Below are 15,870 nucleotides of genomic sequence, written 5' to 3' on the forward strand. Positions count from 1 at the left end.
AAGAAGCTTTCTGTCCAGTTCTTCCTGGCAGGTAGGCCAGGATCAAGTTCAGGAACATTCATTTAGCAGCTATGTGTGGGACATTCAGATGAAAGACACTAGTATAATCTTGTAAAAGACCTATTTCTTGAAAATCTGTGATACTAGCAAAATGTCCTTAGTACTGGAGTGTGCAGTGGGGAAAAGGCCTATCAGGTTTACAGTCTTCACATGTCATAAATCAACCCAAATTTAAACCAGGAAATCCATTCAGCCTAGCCCAGGCTGGAAATCCTATCAAGGTCCATTGCATTTCTGGCAATTGGACAAGGGTCTTCCCAACTCCCTTTTCTAACATGAAATACCTATGTCTCTTCTGAGGCAAACAAGGTAACTCACTGGACTCCTGCGTCCAATACATATACCTTCAGTATTTGCTATTATTTTGTGAGGTAGGGTCCAGACAAAGACCAGTTATCCACAGGCCAACCTTCATTAGATGTCATTTCATCCCTTACAGACCCTTATGACAATAAGATTGTCCAGAGCTGTAACAGGTTAATTTCTACATGTCCCTGAAACTAAAGAAGCCGAGAGGCCAGAGTAGACAGAGTTCTGCTGATCCATCACTGTAGCTTGTGCAAATTCAACTGAGAAGCCTCTGCGACAGGTTATGTGTGCAGGCTTGTTCTTGAAGACCAAGGAGCCCCTTAGGGTCAGAAAGCTTTCAGCCCCCCCAAAAGTGTTAGGTGATTTGTGGTTTGGGCAGCATTTGGCCAGGTGTTTTCCTTGGCTGAATGTGCAAGTCTGCAGAGAATCTGTTGCTTCTCAGTGCACCTTCAGACTGTCCTAAAGGCTCCTAAAACCCCGAGAAGGCTGAGCTCCCTCATGGACCCAGCTTGAGGGGCACAGTCAACTGCCACGTAACCTCTTCAGCAGTGAGCAGTTTGATTAAATGGCATTTTCTTCAGTGAGGGAGGGGAACATGGGGGAAAGGACCCAGTAGCCCTTGGACATGTAAAATTAAAATGAATTTTGGTCATTTTAATAAATATATATCAAGGAAATTTCACTTTACTACAACAACACATTAGTGTACAAGCATCTAATATTTAAGCTTAAAACATCAAGCGTTTATCAAATATTGGAAAAGAGCAGACATTACTAAACTATCTGGGTATAACACAAGAAAAATCAGGTTTTTTTAAAAAATTGGTCCTTGTGGACAAATGTCTAAATTATGATCCTACTCATACACTGTATGAATGAGATCTATATTTAATATTATTATTATTAATAAAAAAAGCTTCTGTCTTGGAGAAATCAGGTGGGACTTACTTCCTTTATTTGTCACTCTTCACAATGATAACCCTTACAAACTTATCAGTTTAAACTCACCTGATTTCATAAAGGTTATCACTGATTGACATCCTGCTCTCTTTTGTGGTCACTTTAGCTGTGGAAGGGGAGGCTTTTTTCCAGTGACCACTGGTCCTTCTGACAACAGACCATTCAGTTTGCAAATGTGGCTGTGGGGTGCACATGCTACCCAAAATAACCATGGCCCCAGAGGATTCAGGCTGAACCAATGAAACCCAGAACAGGTGGTCTCAGAAACAGAGACCTGGCTGACTCCAGTGCCAAGCCTGGGGGAGTTCGGGGCAGTGTCCCCCCAGCGATCCTCATGCCCTGTGCTGAGCTGGCTGTTCCTCCAGCACAGAGGTGGTTTCCACCCTTTGGACAAGAAGCAAGAGAGCATGTTGCTTCAGTGCATGATGCTATGGGAACAGCCAGCTATTTATGAGTCAGCTGTGGCTTGGATGTGGCTATTTTGCTGAGTGCATCCTGCCAGTTGTTATAGGGATTGTGGGAACTAATTAATTTGGTGGATCTAAGACTCACTCTCAGTCCAACCCCAAATAATGTCTTCTGGGCATTTTAAACAGCACACTTTTGCAAACCATCTACCTAGGGATGAATAAATGTTGTACTCAGCCACTGAAATCTCAGCTCATTTCTCCAAAATTTTCTTTTTTAAAATTAAACCCCTTACATTCATTCAGATAAAACCGTGTTTAACGTCACATTATTAATTAACATTGTGCTTCTTGCCTTCTTTTCTTGTCTTTTTTTAAATCAACAGCAAAAGTCATAGAAAACTCCCGCATGCTTTTGCAATCTAAAAGAGAGAAATTATGCAAAACAGAATAAAGTATAAAACATGCCACTGGTTCATGAACTTCATTATACGAAGAAGGAAAAAAAAAAGAGCCCAGCAACAGACAGTTGCCATAGAAACACTCAAGCATCGAATGCTTGTTTACAAGAGACATCTCTCTATTGTTTCTTAAATCCCTTCCTAAGGATAGCAAATCAAAAAGCAATTGAGCATCAAAAAGGAAGAACAGAGATGTTTGAATAGGAAGTTGAACTCAGTACTTCAAAGGTTAAAGGTTTCTAATAATATTGATCCACCCTGTGGGTTTTTTTTTTTAATCTCTGTTTAGGTTAAATCCCTGCTGTATCACTGATTCATACTTAATTTTCACGCTGGCAAAAATTAAGACAAAACGTAAGGCACCAAAAAAAATCTGCCCTGTATAACAAGCCTCATTAGTTATTACAGCCGAGGTGAAAACACGCAAGTACTTGAGCTGCATGTCTCATTCTTATTAAGATTCCATAAACAGGTTATTTCTTTATGCTATGTCCTATTTTGTCAGTTGAACAAGACGCTGAATCCAGGAATTCAAGAGTATCAGTACAAAACATAAGGATGGTTTATTCCTAGTCCATGAAGACGGTCCTTTGTCAGAAGGAACACCGAGTTACAAGGAGCACATCATCCTTGCTGGTAGCATCAATTTGTTTACCAGACTTCTAATTCCTTGGTAAACATAATGGAGGTTCTTCTTAATTAATGGCAGACTTCTTGGGGGCGGGGATACATAAAACGATATGTTTTCCCCATCTGGCTGATTGGCATTTTCAGTAATGAAAGCTACACCATAGCTACACCAGTCTCAGCAGTAACGCAACTGCGTCCTTTATGAAGTCACCATATTTATAAATAGCCCGCTGATGCAGATCAGAGTATCTTTATGCAATCTGCTCTCCAGTCATTTAGAACTACATGCCATGTTTGTGGCATGATTGTACCATTTGTAGAAAACTATAAAAAATCCATTCAAAATAAAAATTTGATAGAGAAAGAACGTGCCGTGCATGCTTCAACAGAGCAAGAAAGATGCCTCATATTTTACTTCCTTTGTTGCAGCACATTTTATTACTTGGTAAAGATTCCTTTTTCCTTAAGGATTTTTTCCAAGATTCACTTACGTTGCTCTTGTCATTACATCCAGTCTCAAAATAGTCATAAAATTTGCCTCTACATTCGACAGCATGGGTGCCTCTTACAGGTTCACAGTTTAGAGCAACGCTCCCTTGCTCAGGTTCATTACCTCCTTTCTCATCATTAAATTTTGCTTTTTCCTGATTACTGTGAGACCTGCCATTAGTGATGAATATTTCATTAGCAGGTATCTCGTCATCACTTCTGTAAGAAGGTGCACTGCCAACGTCATAATCCACCTGCTGGGAACAACTTGGCAAAGAAATGGGGGGGGAAGAGGAGGAAGAGGAGGAGGAGGAAGAGGAGGAAGTATTTTCTGTACCAGCATTAACAGAGTAGGGTAGATTTAAATAGTGACTGCCACATTCTTGATAGAAGCAGCACATGTGGAGCTTCTCATACTCCTCCTTTGCCATCCGAAGGCGTTTTCTGTATGGACAGTCCTGAGGCACAAACCACTCTTGTGGTGAGGTGCCACTGAAGGAGCAGGCGGAGAAGCACCAATTGTTCTGCATGATGATCTCTCCATGAATTCTCTTCATTAGATTGTTGATGAGGACGGATCTCCGCAGGTAGACTTCAGGATCGTCAATGAATTTCAGCTTTTCCAAAGACATGTAAAGAATATGGGCCCGCTCCTCAAAGACGGAGATTGTCTGAAAATGCAAAAGATACAAGATATAGAACTGAAGGCAACTGGTTTTGTTCCAGGCAAGGAGAAAGACAATGAAGCAAAGTATTCCCTCTGTGTCCCTACTTTACTATTCTCTTTCTGAGGCACCTAGGGCTGGCTTTTCATTTTGCACACCCATGTGCCTGGGAACCTGCTTTTTCTTGGCCACAGCATTCACCCAGGCTTAGGAGGTAAGTAGCTGAGTGTTACACCACAAAGGCAATTGCAGGGCATGAATCCAGGGTGGGAAAGTGAAATCCAGATGCACACATTTGGTTCTTCAATTACATTTGGGGTTAGAACATAAAATTGTTGTGCAGTTTCGCTCCAGTAACGGCTGGGGGACTTTTGCTGCAAATGGACCCAATTCCATCATCCCCTGTGGGGCTTCTACACAGTTTTGAAGCCAAGTGAGGGTCCCTCCTGCAGCATCAAGGTTTGCAAGACACAGCCAGCAGCCATCGCCTCATGCAGCAAGTGTTGGAGCATTTCATCCGCTGCCAGTGGAAGAGGCCCTCCAGCGAGGAGGTCTCCATTCGCCAGGCTCTCTTACACTGCTCTTGTGTACAAAAGTGCATGCAGGGAGGGAGGCAGGGAGAAACCCATCTCAAAGCATCACAGCATCTGGAGAGCAGCTGTTGGCCTGTGTACTACACCCTGCACTCTATGGGACCAGTGGGAACACAGATAGGCAGGGACAAGGTCAGGAAACGAAGAGAGGATAGGAATTTGCAGAAATCCTGGCTTGACGCCCACAGATTTGTTCTCCCTTCCATGGTCCTTCCAGGACTCCCTTTCTCAGCACTGGCAGCATAAGCAGGTTACTGCCCCCAGGAGGCCCCGGATTCTGCATTGTAATCACTACCCTGGGAATCAAAATAAGAGAGGGGGCAACGCATGCTACTGTAAGCAGTATTAACTAATTTTCATTTTTAGTAAGAATTTGGTTTGCGTAGGAGGAGAGCAGCATAGCACAAAGAGAGACTGCTCTAAATCCCCCCCATCTGTGGCTTGATCATTCTTCCCTTTCCCACATGGTTACAGCATTTTTGCAGAGTGGAAGTCGTAGCTATGAGGACTAAAAGAGCTTAAAGCACAGCTGCTTTTCACATCCATTCAGCTCTCCTCAGCCCTCTAGCTCTTTCCACAGCCTGGTCATTCTGCGAGGCTTAGAAGCAGCACAGTGCCTCACAAAAACAAAAATTGGCCATAATTTCTTGCAAGTTCACAGCTGAAGCTCTTTGCTAGAGAGAGTAATTTTCTATAATAAATGACTCATTTTAAAGTATATTAAGCCTATAGGTTAATTTGGGTCCTTTATACCTGCTGCAGCAACAGTCTGTGAAGCCATAAAAGCCTGGAGCAAACCAGTAAGCCCTGAACTGAGATTCTCCTGGAGATACATCTTGGAGGGACACCAGTAGCTACAAGTTGTCAAAGGTTTTCTACTACACATTTGCCAGCAGCCCTCTGGAAAGTGATTCTGGGCCCTACCATTATAACCTCTATGGGACAAGTAATCTCAGCATGTAACTCTTTACTGGGCAGCGAAGGTATGAGCGCGTAAGAAATTCAAGGAAACCTGGTGGGCATCCTCCCTCTGCCAGAGCTTAGTGCTGGAAAGCAAAAAATGTATTTGGGCCAAACAGAAGAAATTGGTGACACAGAGTTTCCGAGGTGATACACCTCTATAACAGCACAAAACCGTGGTTGGACCTAGTTTACCAGTACCCCTACAATTGTTTTTATTGCTGTTCGAAAGGGCTAAGAAACTATTCCTCCTCCTCTTTGCAAGGAAATTAATCATCGAAACAAAAATCCAACAACCTAGTAAAAAAGAACAAAACTGTCTGAAATTGGAGAATGATGAGACATGTAAAACATGCTCACTAACCAGAGCACATTTTTCAACACCCTTGGTGCTGTTTATTCAGTGCTCTGGCAGCAGAATGGATACCTTCTGAAATTAACAGTGGGGTAGTTTTTCACTTTCCCAGTCCAGGTACCACTTGCAGACAACTCCTACTTGTAGCCTTGAGGTACTCTAAGGTCCTTGGAAACTGAACTCAGCACTACTCAGCACTTCTGCTCCGCAGAAATCCCTCCTCTATCACCAATAGAACATGGGTAGCAGTGGTCCGCCATGGGCCAGGTACAATCCAACAAAGTCAAGGTGGTGTCTCAAGGCACGAACTATCCCCAAGCACTTCACCCCAGGTCTTCAGTTCCAAGCAGAACTGAGTCCTTAATGAAGAGGAGCATAAAATCTCTCACAAAAAAGTCAGATTTAAATTTGTGTATTTGTTAGCCTGGGAAACATTTGTTCTAATCCCTCCCTTGAAAACTTTCATTAAAAAAATATTCTTTCATCTACTAATCTGTTTTTTTTGAGTTATTAGTTTTCTAATAAACAGGATTAAACACTGAAGGAACTTCTACTTGCTTTCAAGTCACTCTGCTTTTCTAGAGGACCTGTAACCCATGTGGGGTACATGGAACCTCTTACTATTTTCTCCCCTGGAAAAAAAGTTTTGAATGAGTGGGGAATCTTTTACTTATGTTCTTCCCTTCTGCTGTTCAAATGCTGTTACAGAGCTGTTACTGAAAGCATGACATAAACTAGCTAAGAACAAAATAGTCTGAAAAAAAGTTATTCCCAGCATTTCTATTTACAGTTGTTATTAACGAAGAAACGCCTTTGCTTCTTAAGCAATTCGATGACAATACAACAATAAATGTGAAGAAGTGGCAACTATTTGTTTCTGAGCAAGCAGCTGGATCATTCTCCTAATTTCAGCAGAGTATTTCAGCATTCTGGAAATGGGTCAATTGAGTGTTACTAAGCATCTGAAACTCGGAGTAAAAATAATGACTATTAGAAGACATACTTTATGTGTACAGCTGCTGAGTGGTGGATGAAAATCCTCTTCTTCCACATATTTCCTTTTAAAGTATGTGATCTTGGATGTTGTTACAGGATTTGAAATTCCCCTGTAATGTGATCCTGTGGGTAATAAATCAGATATGACAAATGACATGCGGTTTGCCGGAGGTTCTCCAAACAAAATACTTTTCATTTCCCTTCGCGCTACAGGAGAACTCCGCCGCATATTTTCGCATCTATTCGCAGCGATCAGAAATAAACCCTCGCCTAACTAACACATCGCCCGCCAGCCGCCCGGGGACCGATGTGACGGGCAGCGCGGGGGGAGCCGGGGCCGCCGCAGGGCGCTCGGCTGCCGGAGAACTTTCCACCTCCATCGCTCCGAGGATGCCGGTGCGACGGTGCCCGGCAGCCCCCGCGCACCTGCGGCCCCGCTCGCCCGCGGGAGACCTCCCGCCCTCCGCCCGCCGCCGCCGCGCCTCCCTCCGCCGGCAGACCTTCGTGCCCCCGGTGGCCGCCGCGTTCCCCCCGCGGCGGAGCGGTGCCTACCTGCGGCTGGGGGCCCGGGGGCCGCCGGGGCCGGGGGGGCGGCGGGGCCGGGGCGGCCGCAGCAGGGCGGCTCCCAGAGGGCGCGGTAGGCGGCGAGGTCGGCGGCTCCCTCGGCGGCGATGGGGCGGCCCAGCCGCTGCATGGGCAGCACCAGGGTCATCGCGGGCGCCGGCACCTGGAAGCGAAGCAGCGCGGTGACCGCCCGCCGCCCCGCCACCTGCCCCCCGCCCCGCGGCGTCCCGCCCCCCGCGCCCCCCGGCAGCCAGACCTCTGCGCACACGTATATTAAAAACATACGCATGCCGATATCACATGGACGCGCGTTTTCTTTTCCCCCTTCTTGCGGCAGGAAAATGAGCGGAGCCCTCTGTCACAAAGGGCGCGGGGTCCCCCGCACCGGGAGTTGGTGCGCGCTTCCCCCGCGCCGCCCCTGGCCGCCCTCCCGCTGCCCCCGCCGCCCCGGCCCCGGCCCCGGCGGCGCTCACACACCGGCACGGATCCGCTCACTGGCTTCCCATTTCCTCCCGGCGGTGCTGGCACGGCGCGTTCGGCACCGGAGGGGGTGCGAGTCTGCCTGTCTGGGTGCGTGTGTGTGCGGTGCGTGTGTGTGTGCCTGTGTGTGAGAGAGAGAGCGCGCCCAGCAGTCCGGGATCGCGTTCCTTTCTTCTTTCTTCCCTCCCAAACGACACAGACAGCGGAGACTTAGGTAGTTGTTTCCACTAGCCCCAATCGGACTGAACTGGATCTGCCTCCAGTCAAAACACTGCGAGACTAAGACAGAAAATTGGCTCCGGTTTCACGCCGTGAGTTGCGGTCCCACCGGAGCCAAGCACAACATCGGCGGAGCGGGCGGAATATTAAGCAGGAGCGAGGACTCCGGGGCCAGCTCCGGGCTGCGAGCTGCCTCCTGCCGCGCCAGCGGGCGGGAGGGGAGGGGAGAAGGGGGGGAAGGCGGCAAACTTTCTGCGAGGGGCGAGGGATGAGTTCATCATAGTCACCTACTTCTTGGCAGAAGAGCGCGGAACAATGCGCCCAGACACAGCCCGACTCCTCCCTCCCCTTCCTCCTCCTCTCTCTAAGAAAGCGGGATGTAGTTTCTCCTCGGCGCAACCCTCCCGGAGGAAGACGAGGGCCCGAGCAGGCGGCGGGAAGGAGGGGCCGCAGGTGGGCAGGTGGAATTTCAGCAATTGTTTGTGTTAGCAGCTGAGCGCTCTCGAACAAGAGGAAAAAATAAACTGCAGCAGAAGAGGGAGGAAAAAGAAATCCTTCACATCTGCCAGTTGTTTTCTTAAATCCTGGAAGAATGCAAAAGACTGCTACTTTATTCAGAAACGGCTTCCAGCATGCACTGTCTGTGTCTTGGATGCATGCGTGCATGGGTCTGTTCTGCCTCCTCACTGAGGCAAAAATGGGAGGCGAAGGGACAGTCAGCCGAGTCCCCAAGGAGTTTGCCTGAGTAAAGGTCACCAGACCTCACTGCAATCGGACTGACCCTTCCTCAGAGTCAATTTACTGCTAAAGCACTGCATGTAGCCCTCAGTCACTTTCTTGCAGTAGCCCCTTCATGCCATCTTGCTTTTTCTAAGATGCCATCTTGCTTTTTGCCAGGAAGCAACACAGAGAATGGCAAGCCACTGGACTGGCCCATTGGAAGTTATCCCTGACACAAATAGACAATATATATTATTTATTCCCCACACCTTTTGTTACCAGCTGAGTACCAGTACATGAAAGGAATGGTCAAAACAAGTGGGTCAGTCTGCTGACCTAACAGCGGAGCCAAAAATTGGTCCAAGAAGCAGCTAAAAAGTCATATATTTTGTGTCTGAAAAGATTACACCATTATTAGAAAGCACCAATGGACTCTTCTCATTAATCTGCACTGAGGAATCATTCACAGGGACACATCAATCTTCTCACATTGGCATGATGTCAACACTCAGTGTTTGTCCTGAGAGAATAAAGGTTGGAAGAAACTCGCTGCTGCTTCGGGAAAGTCAGGGTTTCTTTGCTCATAATGAATTCAGCATCTCTTTGTGGATTTTTTTTTTTTGGTAATGAGAATCAGAGATTTAAGCTGTGCATCTTTTTCTTACCATATTTCATCACAAATAGGTCTTGCTATGCTCAAGCAGCAACACGCAGGAAGGAAGGAAGGAAGCGTTGGGATGCCTTCTGCACAGTGCTGCTAATTTATCTTGAAAAGCTGAGTTCTCTGGACAGCCAGTAAAGTAAATGAACTGCTTCTGCTATTTACAACATGCAAAATGAATAGAGGCAAGCCAGTTCACTTCCATAAACAGCTACTGTCCATGCACATTCTCCATGTTTCCAAACTGTATAAAACCAAGGCATAAATTATAGAGCTTCCTTGGGAGAAAAAAAACCCAAAAACAAAAACACAACAAAAAACCAAAAAACAACCACCCACCAGAAAACCAAAGCCCCAAACCAAGCTTGTAGGTCTCAGCATGTGTTACAAAGCTTTACAGGTGGCACTGTAAATAGGTCCCACCTAAAAATAGGTCCCATTTTGTAGCAGAGGGGTTGCTTTAGCACACAGAAGCTGAGAACCAGGCTTTTAAAAGGGCTCATGATTGGGCATGCTATTTGTTCCCCTTCGATGTTCAAAAGCACTGATTTCCAGCTGCTGCAAATGAGTGGGAAGGAAGCTACAAGCACTCAGCACATGGGAGAAGTCAGCCTCCTTGAAGGTAAAGTTGGACATGGCAGAACTGTAACCTGGTGTTTACTGAGAAAGCACTACCAGACCTAACTCCACAAACGGGATCTCTGGCACTGCTCCTGAAGAGCCAGCCTACTGTTTTTCCCCACTAAGGATGGCAAAATCGACTCCTGAGTATCTTGCCAGAAGTCACACAGCAAATCAGTGTCAGAGCCAGAAATAGAACCAAATCTCATCGTCCTCCAGCCTTAAGCCCAACCCGTTTATATTACATTATCTTATGCAATGGAGGGATTTCATCCAAAATCCCGTTGGTTTCAATGAGATTTTGCAGAACAGCACACATATTGTTACATTTCCATTAGCACCTCTGGAAATAAAGGATGAAAGATGTACATTTGAGCATACAACACATTTACTATACAAAATTGCAGCAAAAGGTTGACACTTAGGGCTGGATTCAATTTTGAAAAATCCATTTGGGAGCCTTGTGTGGGCTTCAGTGGCATGGAAGCCAGGCATAGTTTTTTTATTGAACCCAGCCCTCCATCCTTAGGCTACCACAATTTTTCCATTTTGTCAGCCAAATGTGTGTAGTGTGAGGACACCCCGGGGCATCTACAGCAGCCTGAAGGTTAAAATGCCAAACTTTTTCTGTACTCAGTTTCACACAGTAAGACTACTATACATTGCCACTACTCCATTTGCTGGGGTTTTCACTCCCTATTCCTCCAGAGCCATTATGATGTTAATGAGAGAACTGTAATGATGCCATTCACATTATAACAAGCCTGATGCCGATGTCAGAGAAAGGAGCTTTTTATACAGTTCCAGAACGTCTCTAAAAACCCAAACTTAAATATAAAATGCCCATGACTATAAAGCTGCAGGTCTCACCAAGACCAATAAAAGCAAGGGAACAGACTTAAGATGGCTATTCCTTGTTTAACTCCCGGGTTTGTACCCAAGTACTGCAGTGGTTTCAGTCCTTATCATATATCGTGCAGTGTTTCCATTGCATAACGACATGACTTGGGGAGAGAATAGCAGTTCTTAGCTGTACTATACCATTGTTAACATCTGGATTGCAGTGCTTAGAAAACAAAATTGCCATCGTTATGATAGCTGTTACCGTTCTGGCGTTACAGAAAATTTACAGTGCAGAAGCAACCAGGAATCCCACTGCACAGAGGCTGTGCAGACCCACCGTCTAAGAAAGCAAGAGACAGCTGGTGAGAGGAAGGGGAAAGGCACAATCACATACTCAGACTGATGTACCTCCCTTAGCAAAAAAACCCCACTGCATCACCTGTAAACAATTCCAGGCTAACCTCATTGCAAACTATCTACTCTTTATGGTTGATACAACAGTTTGCTATCACCAGCTGAGCTGAAGGAGGCAGGGCATCCTGTGGACAAGAGCGTCATGGAAGAGGGCATACAGGCTCCCCTGGGAGCAGCAGATAAAGGCATGAGGATGCCAGCATTACTGGCAAAGAGAGCAGAGCCCTGCTGTAGAGACAATGGTGGACTGATGACAGCTACAGCGGAACTGTCACAACCTCACATGTGAAAATAAAAGACTAGATGGAGGCAAATAAGGAGGAAAGGCAGGAGGTGGCTTGGCTCTGACCACAGCACCAGACAGGGAAGAGGATGTTGGGAGCTTGTGTTTAAATAGATCAAACTGCCTGATATGTCACAGGTTCAAGAAGGAGGAAGCTACGAACAGAGATGGGAGATAATGAGGGCCTTGATTAAAAAGTTTATTGTCTGGATAGATATGCACAGAGTTGTAGTAGCGCTATGAATGAAGCAGTGTAAATGCTGGGGGCACTGAATCGCAGCACACTGGGTTAGCCCAGTCACATTAAACAAAAGCAAAGGGTCAAAGATGATCCCTGTGCTCAGGGCTCTGGAGACAAGATGAGCAGCAAGGCTGCAAGAAGTGAAATGGCCTCTAGAATTGGCCATGCTGGTTTTAAATTGAAAATGGTATTTCCAAGAGACAGACAATGGTTGGGAGCAGACAGGGAGATTTTTTTTCCTTCTCTTGTTGATATAAAATAGCTGAGGAGAACTGCATGCCAGTGCAGAGCAGTCCCTGGTCTGCAGTGAGGGAGATGCTGAACCACAAGCCAGAGACAGCAAGGAGGTGGCAGAGGGAAGAGGGGAATGAGGACAGGTGGCAGCAAGAGAGTGTGAGCCCCAGGCAATGATGATTTTCTGTTTCTTCAGCTGTGCCTCCTACCAGACATGCATAACACCATCTAACAGAAGCATGATACAAGGGTGAAATGAAAGGGTTAAGGCTGGATGAAATAACTAGACTGGTAGAACAACAGGTCGGTGTGCCAACAGGGTCAATTCAGCTTTTCATCCTTTGGAGGTATAGATAAACCATAGACCTGCCAAGTCTAGTGTTTTTCCCTGTATTTCTTGGCCCTCACTTCAGGGAATTTCAAGGAATCCACTGTTTTTTTCTTTTGCTTTCTTTTTTTTTTTCTCCTTCTTCTTCTAGAGCTGGACTTAGTGTTTGGTGGAAAAAGAATTAATGTGAAATCAGTAACTGATTTCTGTGTCAAGATACAGCTCTTTCACGGAAGTGTTTCAAAGGTATCATGACTTAACTTCTGCCCTAATTTAGATTATACAATGCCAGATGCTCAAGTGTCTCTTTCTCAAGACAGAATTCTGAGCAAATATTTCTCTAACTTTCCTAATTCCCACAAGCTATTTTTTTTCCTTTATATACTTTTCAGTTGAATTCTTCCCAGAAACACTTCATGGAGTTACTCCAGACCAAAATGCTGGAGTCCCTGGGGTTTCAGAGAAAAAAAAATTAAAAGAAAATGTTCCTTTAAATTTTTAACAGTTGTACTTTGTCCTGCCTCTGGTGTCTGTGAAGCAGACCTAGAGCAGGTTACTATACTGACAGAAAAGGTGCTTCTTCTCTTATTTCTTTGTAGGTATATGTCACCTATCAGAACCCCTGGTAGAAAATATGCAATGAACTTTTAAATGGTAGTTCTAATAGTTAAATTTTGCACCAGAATTTGTGCAAATATATAAAAATACCAGCAGAATTGCAATTTTTTTTTTTTTTTTTGCCACAGGGCTCTGGCAGATAAGAGAAAAGATGTGAATAAGTTTACTGCAGCCATCCCCCAAGGACTGCTTTGCCTGCCTGGTCTGGGAGAACAATAAAGCCCCATGGTATTCATTTCAGTAAGCATAAATATTTTTTCCAGTGTTCTTAGCCAAAATGTCTCATATGCTCTCTGCCTCCACCCCGCTGGTGGCTGCGTGGCCCTGCTCGACATACAAAGCTCCATCCAGGATCCACTCAGCTCAGTAGGAGTTTAGTTTGCAAAATGCTTCAACGTCCTGAGGGCAAAAGGTGCTCCTATCGCTGCAAACTGTAACAGACAGTATTTCAGATTAGTTAACCTTTGTGATGGGTTTTGACACTGAATAGGTGCTCACTGTTGTTATTGGGACTGAAGTCAGAGGGAAAAAAGGAGTCCCAGCTCTCAGACCGGGCTGAGAAAAAGCAAAGCCCTGCTGTTACATAAGACTTCCCAAATCACCAGGCAGTTCTCATCACTTGTTCTGTATGAGAGGTACCAATTAAAACCGCTTCCCCACTTAACTTTAGCTCCGGTGCAGCAGCACATGCATGTCACTGGCACTGTAAATGAGATGGTTTATGGAGTTAATTATATTGCCTTCTTCACTTTTTGTCTGCTCAAGAAAGTAAACAAAACTAATACAAAAGTGTTTTGGAACAAAGAGCGAGTTGTCTCCCACTTTGCTGTGTGCTACTTTCCACGAAGAATGAGCGCTATTATTATTCTTTTACAAGTTTCCTTCTAAGGGAAATAAACACCAAAGGTAGGATTCCAAGGAAATGACTCACAAATATTGGCAACAGGCTCTGAAAATTGGATCCAGTCTTTGCAAAAGCCTTTAGCAAAATACTAAACCCTCTTATTGCAAAATAAACTTTTCCCAGATGAGCTGCACATCAGCTCTGCGTGTGTGTGTGTGCATGTGAGAGAGAGTGTGTGTATGTGTGTGTGTTAGGACTCAGAGACAGGAACAGAACCCATTTCTCACGTCTCCCCTTCTTCCCTCTGGGGCACCGCTGCTGATGCCATTTTTAGCTGGAAGCTGGAAATCTTTAATAACCGACTGAGTCATCCTTGGGAAAGGGAGGGAAAGGGATGTGCCTCACCTTGCCGAGGAGCGTGCTGCCCGCCGGCCGTCCCCACCCGCAGAGACCCCCCGGGAGAGCTGGGCCGGGCAGACGATCTGCTACAAGCCGATCTACAAGAACTGGCAGGAACCTTTATCCTACAGCTCTAAAAATGAAGGGCAGAGTGGAGAAGGGATTTTTTTTTCCAATCCCCTGACACTGCATCGAATTCAGCAGGGCAAGATCAGCCTCCAATAATCTGTTTTCAGTCACCGAGTTAGCCTTTCAGATGCACAGAAGGTAACCATGCACCGTGACTCATATTTTATTTCTTAATCAGGAATCCCAGAAACCAGAAATGCAGACATTGAAAAATCAGGCAGCTGAGCAAAATCAGTGCGGCAGGATTACCATCTGCAAACAGAACAATCTACTTTGCATATTTATTTCTCAGCTGTTTAAAATTTTGAATCATAAATGCATGTTCTGTATCACTTGTAATACACACACTCTAAATCGCTCGTGCTCTCTCATGTTGGTTTGGGGAATTTGTTTGTTTGTTTTGTTTTTGACGATGTAAATCTGGTTAGACAAGAGTGACAAAAATTGCAAACCTTACACAGAGTTCCTTTGTTGCTTGGTTCTACTTAGACAAGCCTTTTAAATGAAAGAAGCTGGTCCCCTTATTCATTTCCTTTGCAAATTCCTATTTAACCACTCCAAATCGAGATGAAACAAATGGGGATGCTGGTCCAGAGTCAGATTTTTTTTCAGAAAGTCCCTTTACAGTGTGCCTGAAAGCAACTGGCAGCCAAGTACCTACTTAAGACTCTAAAGGTTGCATTAGTGGAAGTTTTGTGTCTGGTTCAAGGTCTCCAGCATTGCCAGGTAGTTTCTAAAGCCTGTAACTCACCAAGTGTCCAACATACACAGCTTCCAACAGGACCTCTAAGTAAGGAAAGATGTTTGTACAGACTGTCTGAGATATTTGAATTGTGCTGAACTCCAGCCATCGCTCAACCAGTTATAACCAGCTGTCAGGGTTGGGAAGGAAACCAGGATAAACCAGTGTGATGTCGCCTTACCGAATCTGCTGGCAGGGTGGCACAGCAGGCTGGGAGGTAGGAGCTCCTCGAACCCCACCTCACTGCAGTGTTAATGGGTGAATTTTAATATTCATAATAGCACGGCTGCTCATTTTAGTGACAGGAAGGAGGGATCAGCTGGGATGTGGCGGCTGCTGCGGGGAAGGAGATGCATAGGGATAAAGCCAAGCACATGATAGAAAACATTTAGAGACCCAAAAGTCAAAAATCACTGTAATCACTTTGTCTACACCCTTTCTCAGCCTCCTGTGGTTCTCAGCTTTTCATGCTTTCCAGAATGCTCACAAAGCAGCCAGAGCAGCTGCAGCCTCATGAGCATGGCCAGGATCTGATCCTGCTCAGGCACCACTGCTCTGCAAAACCTGGACAAGGGAAAATAGCCCAACCTGCTGCCTGGGTTGAGGTGTCTGCAGGAAGTACCTTCCAAGGGAGAGATGCAGGAT

General features: G+C 45.5%; 1 protein-coding gene across 1 annotated transcript; it reads right to left on the reverse strand.

The window, feature by feature from the left end:
- Positions 1-2,521: 2,521 nt before the first annotated feature.
- SERTAD4 (SERTA domain containing 4) lies at positions 2,522-8,436 on the reverse strand. The gene is made up of 4 exons (XM_032682279.1): positions 7,927-8,436; positions 7,438-7,612; positions 6,893-7,008; positions 2,522-3,987 (listed from the first exon to the last, which is right to left on the reverse strand). The coding sequence occupies exons 2-4, from the start codon at positions 7,595-7,597 to the stop codon at positions 3,232-3,234; spliced, it is 1,032 nt and encodes a 343-aa protein (XP_032538170.1). The 5' UTR covers positions 7,598-7,612; positions 7,927-8,436; the 3' UTR covers positions 2,522-3,231.
- Between the last annotated feature and the right edge of the window lie 7,434 nt (positions 8,437-15,870).

Source organism: Chiroxiphia lanceolata, chromosome 3 (genome assembly GCF_009829145.1).
Source record: "Chiroxiphia lanceolata isolate bChiLan1 chromosome 3, bChiLan1.pri, whole genome shotgun sequence".
In the NCBI taxonomy this organism is placed as follows: Eukaryota; Metazoa; Chordata; class Aves; order Passeriformes; family Pipridae; genus Chiroxiphia; species Chiroxiphia lanceolata.